At 46.8% G+C, this 26,065-nt stretch overlaps 1 protein-coding gene across 43 annotated transcripts in view; it reads left to right on the plus strand.

The window, feature by feature from the left end:
- The window catches only part of nrxn3a (neurexin 3a), a 1,279,906-nt gene that overhangs the window by 306,561 nt on the left and 947,280 nt on the right, over window positions 1-26,065 (plus strand). For 30 of the 43 annotated variants that reach the window (XM_078234441.1, XM_078234442.1, XM_078234434.1 and 27 more), the window contains one exon: window positions 17,553-17,672. In XM_078234441.1, the coding sequence (XP_078090567.1) occupies window positions 17,553-17,672 (120 nt within the window). Of the gene's footprint in view, window positions 1-2,373; window positions 2,401-17,552; window positions 17,673-26,065 lie in introns of all 43 variants that reach the window. The other 13 variants (XM_078234405.1, XM_078234424.1, XM_078234408.1 and 10 more) reach the window with 1 other exon arrangement.

Consider the following 26,065-nt stretch of genomic DNA (forward strand, 5'->3'; position numbering starts at 1 on the left):
CAGACAGTGACCCAAGTCAGGAGTCGGTGCAGACTCGATGGGCCGAGTGGTTTCCTTCTGCACTGTACGGGTTCTATGATTCCTGTCCCGAAGATGTTGAATCCTCCCTGGCTTCAGAGAAGTTTGGAGTGTTTGCCCCCCTCTTTTCTCGGAATAAGGCTACTGAGGCCAATCTACAACCCTTTCTTCAGGCAGGCTACCACCTCTACAATCACTGTTGTGAGGCAGCAGTGCTAACCACTGTGCCATCCTGCAGGTCTGACAGCATCTTTGGAGAGAGAAACTAAGCTAGTATTTTGAGTCCAAGGTTACTCTTCTTCAGAACTAGGTTTTTGAGTTCTGAAGCAGCGTAAATTTGACTTGAAAAGAAACATTGACAGGGTTTCTCTCTCCACAGATGCTGCCAGACCTGCTGGGTTGCTCCAGCACGTCCTGTCTCTTTCCCAGATCTCTGGTATCGGACCTATTTACCCTTTATTAAGGGAGACAGTTTAGACAGGTGGGATAAAGACATCAGTCTGTTTCTGCAGCAGGTTGTTGTGGCCTGGAGTGCAGTGTCTGCAAGGGCAGTAAGCACAAGAGCAGCAATAACTCTGGAAAAGGAATTGGATGAAGACTTGAAGAAGGAAAATGGAGACGTGCTGTGAAGAAAACATACAGGAATTGGACCTAATTGGGACAGCCTTTTCAGTGAGCCGGCGCAGTCACAATGGGCCGAATGGCCTCCTCCTGTGCCATATCGTTGCATCCAGCAGCTAAAACAGCTCTGTAATGTGATCTTCTCACGTAATCTTTGTTGAAGATCAAATGATTATGTGAAATTAGACACATCTCACGGAGGGAAAGGAGATCAAAGATGAAGGTATTAAATGAAGACTGACCAGAATTTATTTTATTCGTACATGGGATGTGGGCATCGCTGGCTGGTCCAGCATTTATTGCCCATCCCTGAGGGCATTTAAGAGTCAACCACATGGTCATCATTAGACTTTTAATTCCAGACTTTTAAAAATTGAATTTAACTGTCACCATCTACCTTGGTGGGATTTGAACATGGGTCCCCAGAGCATTACCCTGGGATTACTAGTCCAGTGAAAATACCTCTACACCTCTGCCTCTGCTAACGATTGCCAAAAGAAGAGCGAACCTTTTCCATTGTAATAAGTATCCATTATCTTCTGTGCCTATTGATCCTGTATCAGACTCACATTGTGATAAATAATACAGTGATGGATATTCTCCCCCATCAATAGTTTCTCTGAATTAAATTTCTCCTAATCCTTAGTTCTATCAAGTGCTATTTGCTGTAGATGTTATGGATGTACTTACGACCACATGGACTCTTGAATGACCTGCCTTGTTGAGTTTTATTTCAACACTAGATTGGCAAACCACCATAAAATCAAAACTGCAGAGAAAAACATGTTTTGTGAGTGAAGCATGTTTCTCCCATTTTGTTCTGTTGCAGTGTGGCTAAGCGTTTTATTTTTGAATCACAGAATCCTACAGTGCTGAAGGAGGCCATTCGGCCCATCGAGTCTTCACCGATCATAATCCCACCCAGGCCCTATCCCCATAACCTCATGCATTTACCCCAGCTAGTCCCCCTGACACTAAGGGTCAGTTTAGCATGGCCAATCCATCTAACCCGCACATCTTTGGAATGTGGGAGGAAATCGGAGCACCCAGAGGAAACACACGCAGACACGGGGAGAATGTGCAGACTCCACATAGACAGGGACTCAAGGCCGGGGATTGAACCCGAGGGTCCCTGGCGCTGTGAGGCCCTGGCGCTGTGAATTCCGAGGGTCCCTGGCGCTGTGAATTCCCACTCACCTGAAGAAGGGGCTTGGAGCTCCGAAAGCTTGTGTGGCTTTTGCTACCAAATAAACCTGTTGGACTTTAACCTGGTGTTGTTAAACTTCTTGCTGTGAGGCAGCAGTGCTAACCACTGTGCTATTGTGCCACCCATAGATTTTTGTTATATTTTTATTTTTTATTTTATTTTTTCTTAAAATGACTCTGGTTTCTGCTCTGATAAAAAAAATACTTCTTTTGAGTTAGCTTTGGTAAGTTGGACAAGTAATTTGTAATCACTGAGACCAGCTCAGGGAACCCACATTTTCACTGTCGCAGGGAATTGTAAAGCAAAATTTGGACTCCAGTTGATGCATGGTAAGTGTACAGATCACGTTACTATCACTTGCCCGAACTATAAACGCCCTCACCTTTGTGTGTGCTTGCTGATGACGTTAACACATTAACGATGCATGTTTTTAATTTTCCAAAATAATCACATTGTTTGCTTTTAGTAACACTTAACTAACCTTTGCTATTATTTTGCTTCTTTGTGTTTTTTTTTCACGAACAAAGTTCAATTGACCAAGGCAGATCTACAAGGTAGAAAGTTATGTTTCATTCTAGACTTGACTGAAAGTTGCTCTGTGTCATGTCTTGTGCTACTTGTTCCTGCACTTTTCTAAAACAAAAACCCACTGGTCCGTATTTATGTTTTAAATATTCACTTCTCCAATGCAAACCTCGAAGACTTGTTCTGTCAAATCCAATTGAGAAACATCACAAATTGTGTCCACTGATCTGACCGTTCCAATTCCACTGTTACTCTTGACTATGAATTCCTTGTATAGTTATGGGGATGAAGTCATGATTTTAGTTCTCCTGTTCCATGACATGGTTATTAGTCTCGACCGTATGTGACTCACTGCTTGCACCAAAGTGAGAATGGCTGTATCCATAATTAAATAACCACACGTCCGCTGTTTGAATTGATGAATATCGGTCCAACTCACACAAGGCTGGTGCTATCATAGAATCATTGAAGCCTACAGTGCAGAAGGAGTCTATTTGGCCCATCGAGTCTGCACTGATAACAACCTCACCCAGGTCCTATCCCCGTAACCCCACGTATTTACCCTGCTAATTCCCCGGACACTAAGGGTCAATTTAATATTGCCAATCCACCTAACCCGCACATCTTTGGAGTGTGGGAGGAAACCGGAGCACCCGGAGGAAACCCACGCAGACACGGGGAGAACGTGTAAACTCCACACAGACAATGACTCAAGGCTGGAATTGAACCTGGGTCGCTGGCGCAGTGAGGCAGCAGTGCTAACCACTGTGCCACCCTAACCACTGTGTCGCCGTGCCAACGTTGGTTGCCTTCTCCACTCTGAACATGGTTGTGAAACAGTGGACACAAAACGTTCTTGGGCAGTCCCTCGGGGTCGAGGCTGATTCGCTTTCACTCTGGCTCGATGGGCTCTGAGATTGCCGCCAAGTCCATTGTGCGACCTGCAACCTCTGACCAGTGCGGGGAAGGTGGCGCTTGGTGGGACGGGTAGCTGTTTGGAGGTTTGTACACTCCCTCTGATGCCTTGACTGGCACGCTGTACTCCTGACGCAACCTCTCGACGTCTTTGGTCTCTCAATCCCAAGTGAACCATCTCCATATTTGCTCAGTCACAGACTGGGATCTCCCATGAGTCAGTGGGGATGTTTGACCTCTTCAGGGTTGCTATGAGGATACCCCTAAAGTGTTTCCAGTATCCTCCTGAGAGTCTCCTACCATGACCGAGATCCAAGTAGAACAGCCGATCCCAAAGCAACTGTTCCAGATCGTATATCAGTGTCTAACTGTTAGCAGTATAGACAGTCAACCTGTAAATAATTATTTTTTTCAAAATCTCGTGTGTGCAAAATACCAAACAATTATGTGGTTGAAATCTCACACTCTCGTTAGTGCTGAACACAACAAAGCATTTGATGGAAATTCCTTTTCCTGCTATTTTTGTAACTGTGTTAATTCCACTTATTTTAAGAAGATATCGGTTTTCATACAACTGGCAGGCAAAAGAACTCCTTCGGAATGTGATGGTATGTCTTCACATCGAACAAAACCGTTTCAACTCCAATGTTCTACAGTGAGCAAAAACCTGATAGCCAACATCTTTTCCGAAAGGTAGGGGACTCTAAAACTAGAGGGCATAGGTTTAAGGTGAGAGGGGAGAGATACAAAAGGGTCCAGAGGGGCAATTTTTTCACACAGGAGGTGGTGGGTGTCTGGAACAAGCTGCCAGAGGTAGTAGTGAAAGTGGGTACAATTTTGTCTTTTAAAAAGCATTTAGGGATCCCTACAGCTGTAGGGATTCGCATTCTAATCAGTATTCTGTAACTTGATTTTTGTGTCTCTGTGCCCTGTTTCAGAGCACATTTCCACTCCATCTGATGAAGGAGCAGCGCTCCGAAAGCTAATGGTGTTTGCTACCAAATAAACCTGTTGGACTTTAACCTGGTGTTGTTAAAACTCTTACTGTGTTCACCCCAGTCCAACGCCGGCATCTCCACATCTAGGATCAAATACAGGAGAGCCCACACTTGGAGAGTGGTAGCACACAGGGTGGCACTGTGGTTAGCACTGCTGCCTCAGAGCGCCACGGACCTGGGTTCAATTCCAGCCTTGGGTCACTGTCTGTGCAGAGTTTGCACGTTCTTCCCGTGTCTGCGTGGGTTTCCTCCCAGAGTCTGAAAGATGTGCAGCCTAGGTGGATTGGCCATGTTAAATTGCCCCTTAGTGTCTCAGGATGTGCAGGTTAGGTGGATTAGTCAGGCAAGTACTTGGGGGTTAGGGGAATAGGGCAGGAGCCTGGGTAAGATACTCTGTCAGCGATTTGGTGCAGACTGGATGGGCCGAATGGTCTCTTTCAGCACTGTCGGGATTCCATGAGTGTAATCCAGCCCTATGCCTCGACACATTAAGCCCTGAATCCCTTTTTCCATAATTTCTCAACCTGCCCTTCCACCTTCAACAATTGCAGCTGAAATGACAGTGTCTAACAGTGTGTGGCTGAGGAATTCTGTCTCTGCTCAGTCCTGGAGTAATTTAAATGCACCAGCAGGCAGGCTGTGAATAGGGAATTCAGGCTGCCAGATGTGTGTGTGTGTGTGTGGGGGGGGGGGGGGACATGCTAGCTGCGGTCTGCTTTGCTGGCCCAGGTTTAAATATTGATGGTTCAGGCAGGAATAGCAGGAGCAGATCTTCAAAGTACCAGTGACTCACTGGTGAAGGAAGTAGGGCGAACGTCACTGAGAGACTTGTGAGTTAGCATGAGGATCGCTGCAGCATTGCTCACTCCACACAGGGCCAACAAAACACGATGCCTCCAGCTTCCCATTAAATGCTGTTCAAACCCACATCAGCAGGCACCACACAACAGCATAGCGATCCTTCACATTCACCGGCGGCACAAAGGTGGCACAGCGGTTAATCTTTGGAATTCTTAGGTTGTGGGGGTGGCAGAAAGGTGGAGTTATGGCCACAGTCAGGTCAGAGGTGGCACAGCGGTTTGCACTGCTGCCTCACAGCGCCAGGGACCCGGGTTCAATTCCCTGCTTGGGTCACTGTCTGTGCGGAGTCTGCACGTTCTCAACGTGTCTGCGTGGGTTTGCTCCGTTTCCCTCCCACAGTCTGAAAGACGTGCTGGTTAGGGTGCATTGGCCATGCTAAATTCTCCCTCAGTTGTACCTGAACAGGTGCCAGAGTGTGGTGACTGGGGGATTTTCACAGTAACCTCATTGCAGTGTTAATGTAAGCCTACTCGTGACACTAATAAATAAACTTAAAACTTTAAGCCAAGTAACAGACAGCTCTGCTGTTGCAGAATTCCTTTTTTCCTAAAAGGTTTTGCATTCGACCGTGACATCTAAAATGCTGTCTAGTTAGGGCTGTGGTTTTTGACAAGGCAGCAAGTGCCTCGAGGGGGCAGGCTGTCAGCTCACTTGCTAACCTCCTTCCCTGGCTCCCAAGGCAAGGTGCTGGAGCTAGACTGCCATTATTAATCCCCACCCACTTGTAAAGACCAAGGGGGTGACCTTACCAAAAAAATTGTAAGTGCCAAACGAACGTGATAACAGGAGAGGATCACACCCATTTTTCGGGTGAGCTCCCAGACGCAATGGTATGGTGCTTTGGAAAAAAAATGAGGCGAAGTGTGATTCTCGCCAGTAGAGGGAGTGGACGGAGTCTATTCAAGCTGGGAAGTTGGCTGCAGACTGCTGGAGGGCGCTATTGCTCACACGCCCTGATCTCCCAATGTGCTCTGTACAAGTGTACACAGTGCACTGGGAATGTCACCGGCATGACAAGCCAATGAAATTGACCCTCAAGGGTGGGAATTTCCTATCGTGCCGAATGTCAGTCGGACTGGGATGTCCCCTCCCCCACGCTGAATCCCTCCCAACCCGGGAGTCATAATTTCAAACATGGTGTCCTCACTCAGTGTCCCTGATGTTGTAAAAGGATCACAGAAATCTACAAAAGGAAAGGATAGAACCTACATTTGGATAGCACTTTTCTTGATCGCAGAAGGGTGCCAAGTGCCTGATGGTCAAAGAAGTACTTTTTATTTTGAAGTGCGGCCACCTTTTGACAGTCAATGTGTGCACAATAGGGTCCCACAGGTAAAAGCGCCTGGGAGAGATCGAGCACTCTGAGGGTTGCTGTTCCGTTTGGAGAGCACACCATAAAATCAGCCCGAATGAAAGACCATGATAAATGATTCTGAAAGTATTGAAAGACCGTAAGAAGCAGTGAGATAAACGGCAAGATAGTCTATCCCTCGTAACGTCGCTTGAAGGATAAATATTGGCCAGGACACTGGGGAAATACGCCCCTGCTGTTCTTGAAAAAAAATAATGACATGGAATCCTTGACATCCACTTGAGAGGGCAGGCGTGGATTCCGTTTTAACATTTCATCAGAAAGGCGGTACCTCCAACAGTGCAGCACACCCACAGTGCTCGAAGCTACAGGTTATATTGCTGGCACTGGAACAGAACTAAGACAGCATTCTAGGGACAATGTTATCAACTCACGAACTAGCAGCAACTGTGAGAACCCCTAAAACTAAACAAGTTGTGTGATGGTCTGCAGTGGTGCAGCCGAAGGCATCCTCTTGGGGAAAATGGGTCACATTCCAAACATGGACATCCCCAAGTTAATGCAGTCCGTACCTGGGCACGAGGTGCAGTGAGTGAATTTCCGTTCTGCTAAATGGAATGAACTAAAGTTCTAAAAAAGTTTACTTATTAGCCACAAGTAAGGCTTACATTAACACTGCAATGAAGTTACTGCGAAATTCCCCTAGTCGCCACACTCCGGCATCTGTTCGGGCCAATGCACCTAACCAGTATGTCTTTCAGGCTGTGGGAGGAAACCCACGCAGACATGGGGGGAATGTGCAGACTCCGCACAGACAGTGACCCAAGCCGGGAATCGAACCCGGGTCCCTGGCGCTGTGAGGCAGCAGTGCTAACCACTGGGCCACCGTGCCGCCCCCACTGCTGTATGATATAATATGAACTGCTGTGTGATATAATAGTCCCCCAAAAATTGTGACCATTAAGCAGCTTTCAAATGGGAGTTGAAACGAGACTCAGCGCTCCCTGTTTTTCCATCTATATGCAAGATGCAGGTTAATTGAGGTGAGCAAGGCCGCTTGATCCCGGCAAACGCTGTTATGATATCAACTACGCTCCGGAACAGGATGAATTGTATAAGGATTGAAAGCATGTCAGCCTGGATGCCGAGCAATTCCGTGAAGGGAAGATAATGATATGAAACATGATAATTAAGGCTTTTTGTTTTTCTTTTGCAATCAACCCCGCGTAGTTCCTTGTGAGGTCCTATTGGTGTGGGAGAAAAGGTCCCGGTAAATTTGTCACTGTCGATTCTTGGAGATATTGGTGCCATGGTAACACGCCTTTCGAAAAGGCTTCACTATGATGACACTGACATCGAGGGCACAAAGTGTCTTCTGCCCATATCTTGACAGTGCAAATTCCAGCTCTTTTTAATTGTTTTTAAAAAGCAAGAAGTGTTTGTTGTCCCTCTTGGCAGGTTTTATGGGATAAGACCCTGAGTTGTTCAGACTTGGACAGGCCCAGGATCAATTCCTGAACCGTGTTGGGTTCGCTAATTGCGGTGACCAACTAACTTAACAGCGTTTGAGTGAATAAGACCACAACAGATAGGGTCAGGAGTAGGCCCTTCATCCCTCAAGTCTGCTCTGCTATTCCACAACTACGCACACATCATGGGACACTAAGGGGCAATTTAGAATCATAGAATCCCTACAGCACAGAAGGAGGCCATTCGGCCCATCAGGTCTTTACCGACCACAATCCCACCCAGGCCCTACTCCCGTAACCCCACGCATTTACCCTGCTAATCCCTCTGACACAAAGGGGCAATTGACCGTGGCCAATCTACCTAACTTGCACATCTGTGTACCTCAAGCCTCATTGGGCTATAGAAACCATAGAAACCCTACAGTGCAGAAAGAGGCCATTCGGCCCATCGAGTCTGCACCGACAACAATCCCACCCGGGCCCTATGCCCGTATCCCTACATATTTACCTGCTAATCCCTCTAACCCTCATATTTACCCACTAATCCACGCATCCCGGGACACTAAGGGGCAATTTAGCATGAGCAATCCACCTGACGTGTACATCTTTGGAGTGTGGGAGGAAACAGCAGCACCCGTGGAAAACCCACTCAGACACGGGGAGAACGTGCAAGCTCCACACAGACAGTCACCCGAGGCCAGAATCGAACCCGGGTCCCTTGCGCTCTGAGGCAGCAGTGCTAACCACTGTGCCGCCCCTGATCTGATTGTGGCCATAACTCCATCTTCCTGCCTTCCTGCCACCCCCATAACCTAAGAATTCCAAAGATTAACAGCTCACTGAGAGAAAAGAATTCTCCTCACCTCCGTCTTAACTGCGAGACCCTTGATTTTTACACGGTGCTCTCTGGTTCTGGATTTCCCCACAGGCAGAAACATTCTCCCAGCATCCACCCTGTCAAGCCCCCTCAGGATGTTTTACCAAGGATAATTTTTAGGTGTGTCCTTTCACTTGCCTGTGATCAGATATATTAGAGTGTGGGTGTGTGCATTTTCTTATCCGCAGAGTGATTGATCCATTTCAATGATCCAGCTGCAAGCTTTTGTAGTTAAAAATGAAGAAGGTTACTCTATTTCTCTGTGCGGAGTTCGCATATTCTCCCCGTGTCTGCGTGGGTTTCCTCCGGGTCCTCCAGTTTCCTCCCACAGTCCGAAAATGTGCTGGTTGGGTTGATTGGCCGTGATAAATTGTCCCTCAATGACAGGGGGGTGGGGGGGGGGGGGGGGTATGTGGGGTTACAGAGATAGGACAGGACCTGGGTGGGATTGTTGTCGGTGCGGGTGCGATGGGCCAAATGGCCTCCTTCTGCACTGTAGATTCTATGATTCTCATACACTCGCCCTGGAGGCTAACCGGTACTCAGTCTCTCACACACTATCACATACACACACACACACACTATCACATACACACACACTCACACACACAAATCAGACACATTAAAAGATAAAGGGTAATTATAAAAATGAATTTCAACTCAGTCTCTTTTTGGGTGCAGGCCTGATGTTTCTCAGTCGAGTTTCTCAGTCGATTGAAGGCCTTGTGAAAATGCAGAGATTTCTCAGTAGCTGCGAAGGTTCCTGCAGTTGATCTGCCCCAAGGTTAATTGCTCAGCTGAGCTTGAAGATGGGATAGGTCAGAGGAGGGAGAGAGAGTCCCTTGTTCTCATTCGAGGCACTGCGGTCAGGCACTTTGGCTGCCTAGTTGACCACACAGCCAGCTAGCTTACTTGCTGGACTCGCTCACACTCTCTGATGGAATTCTCTCTGCAAAACAGTTTGTATATCTTTGCTCTATCCTTCTAGCAGGGAGCAAAGACGGCCGCTTAGCCATGTGAGCTTGTAACAGAGCCATGATCCAAATAGGGATACTGTGGTCAGTTGAACTGCAGTCTGCTATCCTTCTCCAGTTTCAGGTGGCTGTCTGGCTGAAACCATTTATTGGCCAGGCAAATCTGCAATTTTTACAACAAAGTTTTGCAGGGTCTTTGTCTATTCCCTGCCCAAAGACACAGTGAGTCATAATTAAATCAAAGGCTAGCTTCGTCCTCTTGAGAGATAAGATCCACTGTGAGAATTTGAATTAAATTAACTTCTCGTAAAAATGAACAAAAGTGATCTTGAAACTGTCTGATAATTGTTTGAAAAAAAAATGGTCTATCAATGTCCTTAAGGGAAGGAAACCTGCCATCCTTACCCAACGAGGATAATGCCCCTAACCAACATGCTTAACTCATAATTGCCCATTGCACGATGGCACAGTGGGTTAGCACTGCTGCCTCACAACGCCAAGGATCCGGGTTCGATTCCCGATTTGGGTCACCGCCTGTGCGGAGTCTGCACGTTCTCCCCATCTCTACCTGGGTTTCCTCCGGGTGCTCTGGTTTCCTCCCACAGTCCAAAGATGCGCAGGTTAGGTGGATTGGCCATGCTAAATTGACCCTCAAAGGGTCCAAAGATGTGCAGATTAGGCTGATTAGCAGGGTAAATATGTGGGGTTACGGGGATAGGACTTGGGTAAGATGTTCCGTCGAGGAGTTGGGGCAGATTCGATGGGCTGAATGGCCTCCTGCATTGTAGGGATTCTATGATTCTAACAGTTGTATCAAATTGCTATCACATGAGCTGGAAATTAATCCAAGCAACAGAATCCCACCCCACCAGCTGGAGAGCCAGCGGGCACACCGTTAACTCTTTTAGCAAAGCCTATCCGTATTAAGAGCCCACTCAGGCACTTAATTGAACAGTGATGGGATTTTCCCAGAACCAGGACCCTCGGACCGGAAGCCTAGCCAGCTGAGAGCTGCCAGCCAACCAGAGGTCAAGCAGTCCGTCGATCGACAGTGCCCCAAGGGAGGTGTGGGCTGCCCCCAACACGACACCCACCCAAGACCCAGGATTGTGACTGGACCCCAGGTGAGTGATCACAGGAGGTGGGGTCACAGGGAGGAAGGGGTGCGATGGGCAGCAAGGCCGCGGGGAGGGCGGGGGGGGGGGGGGGGGGGGCGGGGGGTGATTGCAGGTCGCACATTCCCCTCCTCCACATTGCTGGATCCCTCGATCAGACACAAAGTGTCTTTGACCAGGGATCCCCAAGCTAACGTGTCAGGGTTTCATTATCCTGCACCCTGAAGAGCAAACCCCCTACCCACCACAGGGTTAATACCAGTGGTGGTGGGATGGGATCCTTAAATGGGCTTTAATTACTCAAGAGCCTCAGTTGGTGGTTGGGTGGCTCGACCATCTAGGGGTCTTCTTGCCACAGAATTAATTGGGGTGGAAGGAAGAAGGTCTTGCCCCCCCCCCCTCTTCCCCCCGCCCCCCCCCCCCCCCCTTGATTAAATGCCTCCCAAACCCACTGTTGGGGGGAGGACATTAAATTCTACCCTTGTGTGAAGAGTGAGTTTTGAAAAATAAATCAAATTATGCAAATTGCTGGAATATCCACTATTGCAAGATAAAAACTGAGGTGAAGTCGCCATAGTCCAAGATGACCATCCGTTGGCTGGTGGTGATTTAACCTGAGGGTCACCACACCTCAGGTGAGGGGTAAGGTGGGGCCTTCGGGAATAACCTCAGCTGGTACAGGAATTGAACCCATGCTGTTGGAGTTGTTCACATCACTAACCAGCCGTCCAGCCAACTGAGTTCAACTGAACCCCCCCCCCCCCTTTCCTGACTAAGTCCTTTACAAATGTACAATGCCGTGGTCTCTCTTCCTTCACTTCCTTCATTATCAGGTTGAACACAACACACTTTTTACCCATTTTCCCAAAGCGCCTGACAATTTCCTTTTAGTGAATGCAGCCTCTTAAGTGAGTATCGACAGGCATTGAGTGGAGTGGAAGAGCGGAATCCAGGTCAGCCACCATCGCATTGAAAGGTGCGGAACATCAGGGATGGATGGACTGCTCCTCTTCCCATGTTCCCATCAGAAAGGTCTTGTGAGAAAGGGTTGGACTGCGACGGGGGGATGAGTATGATAACTGAGCAATCCTTTAGGAAATCACACTTCTCGGGAATAAAAATCCAGGATCTAATACAGCTCGTGTCCTCCTGAATCCTTGTGTAAAATGTGACCTGCTTCAGTAACGAGTGAGTTGGCAGCTGCAGTGCACCATACATTGTACAAGATGCACTTTCAGTCTCAGTTTTGTTTGGTTCTGGCTTTTTGAGTGTGCAGAAGAATGCAGTGATTAAATCCTTTCAATCCTTTCTCGTTCAATCTTCAAACCATTGATGATGTGTATATTATCTCAAGCAGGTTATTTGCCTCTATTTGAATCGTGGTTCCGTGCAGCAAATAACCTTCTCTGTTTTGTATTTTTCATCTTCGAGTCTGCATTCCCTCAAAGGTACCAGACGTAACTGGCTGCCGATCTGATAGTTGCCTTTGCAATGTCCTCCCTGCTCCTTCCAAGATAGAAAGCCTGTCATAGAGTCATAGAGGTTTACAGTATGGAAACAGGCCCTTCGGTCCAACTTGTCCATGCTGCCCTTTTTTTAAACCACTAAGCTAGTCCCAATTGCCCGGGTTTGGCCCATGTCCCCCTATATCCATCTTACCCATGTAACTGTCTAAATGCTTTTTAAAAGACAAAATTGTACCCACCTCTACTACTACCTCTGGCAGCTTGTTCCAGACACTCACCACCCTCTGTGTGAAAAAATTGCCCCTCTGGACCCTTTTGTGTCTCTCCCCTCTCACCTTAAACTTATGCCCTTTTAGTTTTAGACTCCCCTACCTTTGGGAAAAGATGTTGAATATTTAGCTGATCTGTGCCCCTCATTATTTTATAGACCTCTATAAGATCACCCCTAAGCCTCCTACACTCCTGGATAAAAGCCCCAATCCATCCAGCCACTCCTTATAACTCAAACCATCAAGTCCCGGTAACATCCTAGTAAATCTTTTCTGTACTCTTTCTAGTTTAATAAGATCCAGTTAAGAATGGCCAGCTGTGTTTCCTCAGAGACTTTTTGGTCTGAGGTCACAGTCATTTTCCAAACATTTTGATCGCAAATGTTGGTGGATTTTTTTTTCTTAGTGTTCATAGAATCATGGAATCCCTACAGTGCAGAAGCCATTCAGCCCATCGCGTCTGCACCGACCACAACCCCACCCAGGCCCTATCCCCGTAGCCCCACATATTTACCCTGCTAATCCCCCTGACACACGGGCCAATTTAGCATGGCCGATCCACCTAACCCACACATTTTAGGACTGTTGGAGAAAACCTGAGCATCTGGAGGAAACCCACGCAGACATGGGGAGAATGTGCAAACTCCACACAGACAGTGATCCAAGCCAGGAATTGAACCCGGGTCCCCGGAAATGTGAGGCAGCAGTGCTAACCACTGTGCCACCGTGCCACCCCTGTTGAACTGTAGTTGCTGCCAAAGTGGGGAGCTGAGTCCTGGAGTCGGAGAAAAGTGCGAGGGTACTGGACGGGAATCCCAATGTATATTGTGAAGCCAAATTAAACCCCAACAATTATTCTATTTTATCACGGTGACACATTGGTTAGCACTGTTGCCTCACAGCACCAGGGGCTCAGGTTTGATTCCCGGCTTGGGTCACTGTCTGTGTGGAGTTTGCATGTTCTCCCCGTGTCTGCGTGGGTTTCCTCCGGGTGCTCCGGTTTCCTCCCACAGTCTGAAAGACGTGCTGGTTAGGTGCGTTGACCCGAACAGGCGACTGGGGGAATTTCACAGTAACTTCATTACAGTGTTAATGTGACAAATAAATAACTTTAAATTTGAGGATAGACGGCTTCATTCCAGGGGTAATTCCACTGATATTTTATAGTAGAACAAACTAACACAGTTTAACTATAACTCTAACAAATGAAGGAGCTTAACTATTAACAGTTGAACAATATTTTAAAATGAAAGGAAATAACTACATTTTTAACAAAAACAGAAAATGCTGGAAAATCTCGGCAGGTCTGACAGCATCTGTGGAGAGAAAATAACACCAACATTTTGAGTCAGGATGACCCTTTGTCAGAACAGAACTTTAATTGTTAGATAATCACTGTTTCAGTTCCAAATAAGCAACATTCCTCTTACAGACTTACAATGCCATTTTAAATACAGTTAACAACCATATATATACTTGCTATATTATGTGTAAACACAGTAAGAAGTTTAACAACACCAGGTTAAAGTCCAACAGGTTTATTTGGTAGCAAAAGCCACACAAGCTTTCGGAGCTCCAAGCCCCTTCTTCAGGTGAGTGGGAATTCTGTTCACAAACAGAGCATATAAAGACACAAACTCAATTTACATGAATAATGGTTGGAATGCGAATACTTACAACTAATCAAGTCTTTAACAAACAGAACAACGTGAGTGGAGAGAGCATCAAGACAGGCTAAAAAGATGTGTATTGTCTCCAGACAAGACAGCCAGTGAAACTCTGCAGGCCCAGGCAACTGTGGGGGTTACAAATAGTGTGACATGAACCCAATACAAATAGTGTGACATGAACCCAATATTGGGTTCATGTCACACTATTTGTAACCCCCACAGTTGCCTGGGCCTGCAGAGTTTCACTGGCTGTCTTGTCTGGAGACAATGCACATCTTTTTAGCCTGTCTTGATGCTCTCTCCACTCACGTTGTTTTGTTTCTTAAAGACTTGATTAGTTGTAAGTATTCGCATTCCAACCATTATTCATGTAAATTGAATTTGTGTCTTTATATGTTCTGTTTGTGAACAGAATTCCCACTCACCTGAAGAAGGGGCTTGGAGCTCCGAAAGCTTGTGTGGCTTTTGCTACCAAATAAACCTGTTGGACTTTAACCTGGTGTTGTTAAACTTCTTCCTGTGTTTACCCCAGTCCAACGCCGGCATCTCCACATCATAATGAGTGTAGACAGTGTTGAAGCATTGAAAGAGAAAATGAGTTGCAGAGCAATTTGTGGAACTCTATCTCCAAACAAAACCCCTGCCAGAACTAAAAAGCTGGGTTTTTTCCTCCTACAGACCTAGCTCCTCCCATTAACCACATTATCACCTGACCCTGACAATCAAGCTAATCAATCAAAAGCCCCAGGGGAAATCTTGATTTAAAAAAAAATCCATGAGCTCTTAAATGAACACTTCATGGTTAAAATGAGTAATTATGCTGCTCTCCCTGCATCTGATCTATATTCCTGATTAAACATTCCCCTTAAACACAAAAAAAACACGTATTCAGATCCATTGAACTTGTACCATCACAACAGATAGTGAACACTTAATATTCTGTGCCTGTTGCACTGTGAAAGACTTAACACTCATCCTTCTCAGAAACTCTTATCAAATGCACAAACTGCACAGCCCTCACAATAAGAATTCAGAGTGTGGATAACCCATGTCCCACCAGACCAAAACCAGATTGACTCGAATAATTCAGATTTGGAAATGAGTTAGATTTTTTTCCCCTGCTAAGTCTATTGTGAGCACTTACATGCCATCAACACAAAGTAAGGGTACTTCAACCAAAGAAAATAATAAACACTCCAGCACCAGACTGCTTCTCAGCAGCAACTTTATAATTCAACTGGAATCACAGAATCCCTGCAGTGCAGAAGGAGGCCATTTGGCCCATCGTGTCTGCATGACTCTACGACGGAGCATCTTACCCAGACCCTATCCCTGCAACCCCACATATTTATCCCGCTAATCCCCCTAACCTGCGCATCTTTGGACACTAAGGGACATTTTAGCATGCCCAATTCACCTAACTTGCACCTCTTTGGACACTAAGGGACATTTTAGCATGCCCAATTCACCTAACCTGCACCTCTTTGGACACTAAGGGACATTTTAGTATGGCCAATCCACCTAACCTGCATATCTTTGGACACTAAGGGACGTTTTAACATGGCCAATCCACCCAACCTGCACATCTTTGGATTATGGGAGGAAACCGGTGTACCCGGAGGAAACCCACACAGACACGGGGAGTAGGAGTGATGTTAGCTCTTTGGAATCAAAGAGCCAATTTCTCCCAACATTAGGGAGAAATTCTTATGGGGTTAGACAAGGTAAATGTTGGGACGATGTTTCCACTCATGGGAGAATGTAGGGCCAGAGGGCATTGTTGCAGGATAAAGGGAGTGCTTATTGAAGATGGATTTGCGGAAGAATTTTTTCTCCCAAAGAGTGGTGAACCTTTGGAATTCTTTACCCCAGGAAGCTCTGGAGGACGAGTCCTTGAACATTTTCAAGGCTGAGATTGATAGTTTTTTAATTAGAAGGGGAATTAAGTGTTACGAAGACAAGACAAGAAAGTGGACTGAGTGAGTGTTAGATCAGCCATGATCTTATTGAGTGGCAGAACAGTCTCAAAGGGCTGAATGGCCTCCTCCTGTTCCTATTTCTTTAACAAAATTATTACCGCCGTGTTTTTATTCAGTGATGGAAACTCACAGCATGGATTTCTGGCCATTCAGCCCATCATTCCAGTACTGGCAGTTTGAAAGGGCAGTTCTATATAATCCCATCCCCCCTTTTTGACCACAATCTTGATCGTTTTCATCCAGTCCCCTTTTGAAGTTATTTACGGAATCAGCACCTACCACCCGTTCCAGGAGGTATTCCACACCACAGCCAATCTCTGAGGCAGCCTTGGTGATTAGTCCTTGTCCGCAAAGGTATCTCTCGCCATTAGAGAGAGAGAGAGACAGTTAGTTAAACATAGTGTGAGGCACGAGGTAGGGAAACAACCTCCACAGCCGATGCAGGGATTGAACCCTCGCTCTTGGTATCATTCTGCATCCCACACCAACCATCTAGCCAAATGAACTAACCGACCCCTCCGCGAGCCAGCTCTTACTATTAAAATAAGCTTGGGGAGTGCACAGTGAATGTGACGTGGGTCGGAATTCTCCGACCTCGCCCATGGTTGGGATTCTCCGGTCCCGCTGCTGTGAATGGAGATTCGGCCGAGTGCCAAATTCTCCATTCTCGCCAGTAGCGGGGCGTGCGAGTCTGAAAGATTTCGGCTCTGGTATCTCAGCCAGGGGCACAAGACAGGTGCTGTCGAGGAAGGCTGTTTGTCCTATTTAAGCTCATTCATCCGTCTCCTCAATAAGTCCACAGTTTTTCATGCCAGCACCTAATACCTTCGAGAGAGGAGTGGTGGTAAAAGGGGAACCTAATCATCAAATCACTATTTTGTTCTAACGATAGCACACAGCTTCTACAAACCAAGCTGCGAAAACTCTCCATAAAGCTGGTTTACTCCGAAATCTAGCTTTGTGTCATTTTAACTGGTAAATTCATCTTGACATTCAAGAATGTGTCACTATAATACATGTCGTTCTTTTGATACATGTTGTAAATAATGTACTTGTATTTTCCAATACAGGAGGTTTACAAAATGTCCTTGGAGGGAATGTTGTTCACAGTCTAACCTGGTTAGGCTTGTGGCTTTGTGCGTACTGCTATGTACGAGTGTGTGTGTGTGTGTTTTGAAATATTCTGTTCACAAGTGGAACCAATCTCCTTTCAAATCAGGCGGGCATGGTTTTCCCTGTTGACTGTCTTGTTCTTTTCCTGTCTCCTCCTCCCAAGGTCCCAGCACCACCTGCCAAGAAGATTCCTGCACCAACTACGGGATCTGCATCCAGCAGTGGGAGGGATATACGTGCGACTGCTCCATGACCTCGTACAGTGGCAGTCAATGCAATGACCGTGAGTGATTGGTTTCATTTACTTCCATTTCTCCTTTTGGCTTGCTGAGCTTGACGTGCCTTTGAGTAATTGCTTTCCCAATGTCGGGGGGTGGGTGGTGGGGTGGGGTGGTGGTGGTGGGGGGGGGGGGGGGGCGGTCCTTCTTGGGCGCCATGACAAGAGTTGCGGTGAGGGGCGGGGGTTGGAGTGGGAAAAAGAAATGCTCGGCCTGACATCTTGAAAGTTCTTGTGACTGAAGAAAGTTTGTGTTGCGGGGAGTTATTGATCCGACATGGTTTATTTTCTTGCCTGTCCGTTCACTGTGTTTGACATATGGTCTACTTTGTCATTAACCTGCTTGGAATAAATTGGTTGATGGTGTGTACCAATCATCCGTTAGGCAGTTTTACCAAAACATGTCAAGTAACGTTCTACCAAAAGAAATGATCGTTCTTTGCTTGGAGTGCAAGTTTGTTGGGTTTTGTAGTTAAGGCTATGCCACCAATCTTCGACACCTGTGAGGAAGGCTGGAGAGAGCGGGTTACACTGTTGTCTGTTCCTGTCGTAGGACCTGGGGGTGCTGGGGTGGTTTGGAAATATCCACCTGCTCAGCCACGTTTGGATAGAGGAAGTTTTTCCCACTGCATCTTAGCAAAGAGTTCAGGGGAAGGTGACAGTCTCTCTTGGCTAATCCGGTGTGGATAATTAGTGCCTGAAATAGGCTGGAAAGCTTCTATGCTACGGTGCTTGGGGAAAGGGGGTGCCTATTTGCCCATTTTTCTGTTTTGGAATGTGGATGGACTTAGAATTACAGGAAGTTTACAATATCACAAACAGGCTCTTGATGTAGCCAGTCCCCCATCCCCGTCGTCCCCACCCCCCCCCCCCCACCCATCGGTGCTTCTCCACCAGAGAGGTAGTGTTCCAAACCCCATGTGTCCTCCTTGTTACCATATCCCTTTGTCCTGCTTTCCATCGAGCACCTACCTGACCTATTAAAATTGAATTGGGCTGGGCTTTGACCAGTCCTTGGGGTTGGGAGGAGAGAGGGCTTGTACGTTGGCAGCAGAAGACATCACGAGGGAAGCCCCCAACATCTTTCCGTGACATAGAATATTCCCAACAGCGGGATTTGGCCACTCCCTGGCTGACTGGAAGTTTAGTGGCCTATTAAGCCCCCGCCTCCCACTCCCGCCTGCAGTTGAACTGGCGTTGGGACAGGCCCCTGCCAGGCGGGAGACCGCGAAAACCACTTTTTCAACAGCCTGGCGGGGAGTGGGGGCTTGGGGGGTTGGGCTTTCCTTCTGACCACTCCATGGTTCATGGAGAACTGTGCCTGGTGGCATGGCTGCCCCCTGAGGTTCCGCACTGCTCCTGGCAGGCCCACCCCTCCAATCATCAGAACTGACCTGCCTTGCCCTGGCACATTAAAAGAATTTCTCACCTACCCATCTACTGGACGTTGCATCACCCGTAGCCACGCTTAAACTTTAATTGGTTTCTACACAGACAACATTCCAGATTGCCAAGTTGTCCACACTTTACACTGTGATAACCCCAACAGTGTACATTCCGAGTTATTTCAAGGGCCGTTTTTTTTGTGTGGTGAAGGCAATTCTAGTGGTCCGGTAATTTGAACTATACATTTGAACTGAACGGCACAGGGAGGTTGTTTCACTGCTTTGTCTATTTTCTGTCAGCTATTTGTTCTGTCTGTAAAGGAAAACAAAACATCAAAATCCAAACAACTTGGTGTTGGCTGCAGGGCAAAGGTTGGACTTAGAAAACAGAAAGTGCTGCAGGGCTGGCAAATTTCCCTTTGTTCAAATATTAATCTATCCACAACTGGACTGGGGAAATCGGCCAGTTGTTGCTTTGGGGACTAGTTTCAGTTTTGACTGTTGATCCAAGGCTAGGTTTGGATCCAGATGTGAACTCTTGAGTCTATTTGCTCTGAGTGCTTCCTCCTAATGGTGTCAACAGATACTTCCTCTTAATTGTCAGCATGTCCTGCAATATGGGTGGATTTTGTTTGAGAGATTACAGCGGTTGGTTAAGGCAGATGGATATTTACAAAGCCCCGTTAACCTTGGTTCTGTTCCTAATGCCATTGCTTGTCCACTTTTAATTAAGTTTGTTGGAAAATGTTGCTATGTACCACGGTCTAAGCACGCAAGGGTTTTACTTCTGTCCTTGCCTTTGATGAAGGAAGAGGGAGCATCAAACCTTCTTGCAGGTAGGTCCTGTTCGGCACCATTCATTTGGAAGAGGTTTGAAGTGTTATTCACGTCCGGCTGCGGTGCATTTACTCATTGAGAAGGAATGTTGAAAATGTTGTGCTGTGATAGAGCTTAAATAAGTTGGTCTGGTGGCTTTTATTTTGCACTGGAGATTGTGCTGACGATTTAATCAGATTGGAAATCTTCACTCCGCTTTAAACAGCATCCACTGAAAATGACTACCACAGGATGATAAAAACAGCAAACCAGATGCAATTGGAATGTGTTTGTTTGCCATTTTAGCATATGTTGTTGCTCCAATCCTGATCAAGATTGCTGTGCATGAGGATGGGGGTCGGGGTATTGTGTGGGTTCAGGTTCCTGAGGCTTGGTTGGAATCGCCTTGGCTCTAAAGTATTAGCTGTAACGTTCTCTATCTCTTGTTACACCTCGTTAAAGTACCAAATGCATGTTTCTTTCTGACACTGCAGAACATAATTTCAGCTCACAAGCCTTGTAATGTCCGTGCGTTTGAGAATTTCTCATTGCTCTCCCCTTTGTCTGGTGGCGATGATCAGTTTGGGTAGAAAGTGGATGATGGTGTGGTTCTGGGGGAGGCGTCGTCTTCTGTGTCGAATGTCCACTGACAAATCGCAAGGTGGTAATCTATTAGCTGGAGTAAAGAACACCTTGATGGTGCCTAAAGGTAGAATATATTTTTGGAGACATCAGGAATGGTTACCTCCCCACCAGATAATGGGGAAAGGGGATGGTGATGTCCCCAGATAATCCCCCTGGCAAATGTGTCAAAGTAATCACTTGCACACTTTTCTTCTCAAATGAAAGTCTTTTTTATTTCTTATACTGTTTCTATATTGCATGCATCGGCATATGCAGAGGGCTAGTGACTGCAGAAGCGTGCACACGCGGACACACACCCACACACACACACCCACACACACACCCACACACACACACACACACACACACCCACACACACACACACACCCACACACACACACCCACACACACACACACACACACACACACACACCACCTAATCACATGATTTTAATACTCTTTTATGGGCGAATCAAAATTAAACTATCAAAACCTGCTAAACCAATCAATGGCTTCCAACCAAAGCCTCATTGTCCGATTATGAAGACCGCGTACACAGGAACCGGAATTTTACCATCCCGCCCGTCACGGGAATCGGAGCGAGCGAGAGGAGGAGCTTGAAAAGGTCCACTGACCTCGGGTGGGATTTTACGGTTTTGGGATGAGTGAGGTTGTAAAACCCTGCCCAGGGTGTCAAGTTGCATGGTTTCAATGCAAGAACCATGCACCCCACTTTCCCTTACAACATCTGTTTTTCACCATTTGACCCTCTTATTAGTCAGTTGTGGCTACACCGTAAAACACAATGTCAAGGAAAGATAACATTGTGAAGCCTTGGATGGTGCCCTATCTCCCATGGGATAACCACATTCCTATCAAAGGTGTTGAGACCTTGGTGCCGAATAAACTCAGTGCTCTGTCTCCGGCCGCGTGTGTTTATTAACCACTTTTAGCTTGTTGCGCGGATTCTATCAACCCTTTTCCCAGCCTAAATATCTACTGCTACTGAATTACCTTTGTAGACCAGTGTGTCGCACGTGGTGTTTGGATACTAAACTAAGGTCAAAGTATATGTTGACACAGAATGACAGAAGGAGAGTTAAAAGTAGAGGCTCAATTCACATTTTCCCCTGTGAGTATCAAGAGTGTACAGCAGTGAGAGTTTGAGATGTGGAAGAAGGTTTATTGTCCTTTCACCATCCGCAACTCCCCCCCCCCTCCCTCCCTCCCCCCCCTCCCTCCCTCCCCCCCTCCCTCCCCCCTCCCCCCTCCCCTCCCCTCCCTTCCCCCCCTCCCCCCCTCTCCCCCCCTCTCCCCCCCCCCCCTCCCCTCCCCTCCCCTCCCCCCCTCCCCTCCCCTCCCCTCCCCTCCCCCTCCCCCCCGCAGATGGAGAAGGTGAATGTAACGACTTTAATCAGGCCATTGGGGTGGGCTTGTTAGAATATAAACCCCCGATTACGGGCCAAATTGATGGGCCAATCAGGGACCCTTTTTGCTTTGTATTTAACCAGGAGTGTTAGTTCCTCTGGCACTCCGAGTGTAGACTGCTCACTGAAAGCACTTTGTATGCCTGTAAATAAAAGGAGTTTGGTGAAGGGACTTATTCCTCCCTGGACTTATTACAGTGAACATTAGAAATGGGAGGAGGAGCAACCAAGTGTTGAATCTATTCTGACATCCATTTCTGTTTTTAACATTTATCAGAAATATTTTCAAAACAGTACTTGCATTAAGATATCGGGGTTGCGAAGATTGTGTCCTATTTGCTGGACATTCATTGAGAAATCGAATATGTGAATGATTTCTGTTTGCCCAGAGTAGAGGATACGTTGGCTAGGAGCAGCTGCAAGACAGGCTGAATTGCGTTTGTTTCATCAGGGCTTCCCTGGACCGCCAACTAACAGAGGGCAGCGATGTGCTGTCCAGTCTCCAGCAGAGATTCTCAAATAGTCCATACCTTTCAGAGCAGGCTCAAAGGGCTGAACGGCCGACGTCTGTTCCTACATCCCTTTCCCTATGACATCCATCCCATCCCTTAGGAAAGCACTTGGACCCATTCAAGTGCCTCTCAGTGTAGACACAATGGCAGAACAGGGAGGAGTTGGAACCAAATTCTCATTACTCCACACCTCCAGCAACATAGGCCAGTACAGTTTGAGTTGAATGACTGTGTGACTTCACGTGTCATAGTAAAATCAGCAATGCAGCAGGTTCCTTGAGTAAACATTTCAAATAGTGTGTCGCTTTCAGTATTTGGCTTGTGTGAAGTCACTTCCCCACAGATTACATCCATAAGCCTACAAAGATGGAAAAAGGGACAATATGGAAAGTTATTTTTTAAAGAAACTGCTTACATCGTGCTTTGACTAATCTAGCCTTGAAATGTTCCATTGAAAATGTTGCAGCCAGAAACTCCATTGTAGGTCAGCAGCCCTGGAGCAGTCTGTATCAGGCTTGCTTCATTTATTTTTATCTTGTTCTGTACCAGATACTTATCGCATCTGTCCGCGAAAGTGGGAAAAAAATTAAATCGTACTTCCGACACAATGACAGCAAATTTCCTGGAACAGCAAAATGCCCCATAACGTTCTGTAATAACTTGCGGCGGTGGTGCAGTGGGGATGTGCGGAGGGGGGGGGGGGGGGGGGGGGGGCGGAGGGGTTGGGGGAAGAGTGTGGGTGCGGGAGCGAAAAGGGAAATGATCACAAAATGGAAGCAGAGTCACCAACTTTTATTGCTCTGATTTCACTGTGTGAACGTATCGCTGTCCAACATAATCCCTGTGTAGTTGTCGACACTCAGAATGCCATCCACCCCCCCCCCCTCCCCCACACCCCCCCCCCCCCCTCCCCCACTCCCCCCACCCCACACGACTCCCTCCCAAGTTAAAGTAGAAGTACGGGAGCACAAATGTGCAAGATGGGGAGTCAACTGGTCCAGAATTGGGATCTCGCAGAGTTCCCTCAGATTTCTAACTGGAATCCAGCTTGAATGCCTCAGGAGCTCTGCCCCCTGTATTTTGACTTTGTTTGTTGACTTGCAAGCACTTCACTTGTGTTGCTGAAACCTCATAAGAAATCTTGATCTGCACTTTTTTTTTTCCTTACTTGTGTCTGACACAGTAATTCAGAAGTTATGACTGGGGTGGTGCTTGGGCGTTTTACCAGATTATGTTTCACACACACAAAACTCGAGCTGAAATTTGGAGGAACAGTGGGGATGAGGTGTAATTATTGTTCAGAGTATCAACCGTGCTTCTGGTATGAAGTTGGTGAGAAGGTCCCCTGCTGTAATAATTGGAGCTTCTCTGGGTGGCAGGTGCCTCCTCTCCAATTCGGATGGTTCAAGAGCGGACTGGAATGAAAGTAGGAAATGCAAACAAGGTGGGACTTCATCAGAGTTGAACATTTGCTTTTAAATGTATTGTCTGAGTATATACATTGTGCTGAAACTTGGATTGAAAGCTCAGTCCGGGCCCTGCCATTGACAGATGAGCCCACTGTTGTTTTAATAAATAGGAACGCTGAATGATTGAATCTAATCATTGAGTCATGAATAAACTGAACCCTGGCGCATTTACAAAGACCGGCAGTCAAATCATCACTTGAAAATAACCTGCGACCGTCTCCTGAGAGCAACTTAAATAAATAAAACACAATGAAAATGGTAGCATAGATAAGTGAGGAATTCTGTACAAAGCTAACAATTCTCGACCGATCAACCTTTGGGTGAGGGGTAGATGTAGACTCAACGGGGGTAAATATTTTGGTTTCGGCACATGGTCAGTAATCTGACACAGCAGATTGTTGTTACCAAGAAATTGTTGCCCAGTATATTTGTGTGTGTGTATTATCGTGCGTACGCGTGTGTATAGTAGAAGGTGGTGAATTTGTGGAACTCACTGCCCCACAGCGTGGTGAAGTCTGAATCGTAGAATGGTTTCAGGAATCATTTCTAATTAAAAAAGGGACATGGGGAACAGGTGGGGAGGTGGATTTGAGACGAGGGAGAGATCAGCCATGATCTGATTGCATGGTGGAGGCTCGAAGGGCTGAATTTGCCCATTTCTACTCCTAATTCCTATTATGTATGGTGTGTGTTGCGTGCGTTGGCATGTGTGGGTGTTATGTGCGCTGGTGTGCTGTTATGTGCGTTGGTGTGTGTACGTGTTATGTGCGCTGGTGTGTGTGCATGTGTTATGTGCGTTGGTGTGTGTGCCTGTTATGTGTGTTGGTATGTGCGTGTGTTATGTGCGTTGGGGTGTGTGTGATATGTGCATTGGGGTTTGCTTGTTATGTGCGTTGGTGTGTGTGAGTGCTATGTGTGTTGGTGTGTGTGCGTGTTATGTGCGTTGGTGTGTGTGCGTGTTATGTGTGTTGGTGTGTGTACATGTTGTGTGCGTGTCTGTTATGTGTGTTGGTGTGTGTGTCTGTTATGTGTGTTGGTGTGTGCGTGTGTTATGTGCATTGGGGTGTGTGTGATATGTGCATTGGGATTTGCTTGTTATGTGCGTTGGTGTGTGTGAGTGCTATGTGTGTTGGTGTGTGTGTGCGTTATGTGCGTTGGGGTGTGTGTGTTGTGTGTGAAGTAGCATTTCGGAGAACAGAGAGAACAAGGAAGGCTGAAAATAGAGTTAATCCATTCATAACACGGGTACATTCCTCCTCACCTGACAGACTAACTTGCTTTTCAGGACAGCTCATGAATAAGGAACAGCAGGCAATGAGACTCTGTAAAACAATTAACCTGCTGCCTGACCCCTGCTGGAATTACACTGGCGCTGATATTCTTTTAAAGAAAGCAGTTGAAAAATATCACTCCTTTTGAGGTTGCTTTAGGCTTCTCAGTCCAGAAAATGGAGATTTCAAAGATAAAATTGTAAATGACATGGGGAAAGAGTGGAACATGGCTTTGAATTAAATTGCAATAATGGAACAGTTGGGCACAGGTTCAAATTGGTGGAAGGAAAATTCAAGATGTCAGTAACTGAAAGTTCCATCAACATTGGGAAAGGAAATTCAGGTGGTGCAAAGGCCGTGGGATCACTTAAGAAGCAGCTGACTGGGGGAACAATAGGTATTTTTCTGGATGGATAGAAGGAGGATTAACCGATTGGCCTTGCTCACCCATTTCCATCCTGAGCAATGAAGTGCTCTGCATTACAAGATCATCGGGTAATTACAGAAAGGAAGGGTTGTTGGGTCCCCATCTTAACATTCACCTCTAAAGACCTGAAAGCCTCCGACTGTAGCTTTTGCCCCCAACGGCATTTCCATCAGCATTTTGCGTGAAGATATGCGCCGGAATTTTACCGCCTTGCCCTCCCCGGAATCGGGGCGGACGCGGCTCGCAGAACAAAATTCTCCGTTGGCCTTGGGCGGGATTTTACGAGCCTTGCCCGAGTGAGCTCATAAAATGCCGGCCATGATTCCTGACATCGCCCGAGGACAGCATCATTCCAATTTGAAGAGTACACTCCCTTGTTTCTGGACTTCCCCTGCAGGGGAAACATAGAAATACAGAAGCAGGAGTGGCTCATTCGGCCCTTCGAGCCTGCTCCACTATTCAAGAGTC

The sequence above is a fragment of the Mustelus asterias genome, chromosome 18, assembly GCF_964213995.1.
Source record: "Mustelus asterias chromosome 18, sMusAst1.hap1.1, whole genome shotgun sequence".
Lineage (NCBI taxonomy): Eukaryota > Metazoa > Chordata > Chondrichthyes > Carcharhiniformes > Triakidae > Mustelus > Mustelus asterias.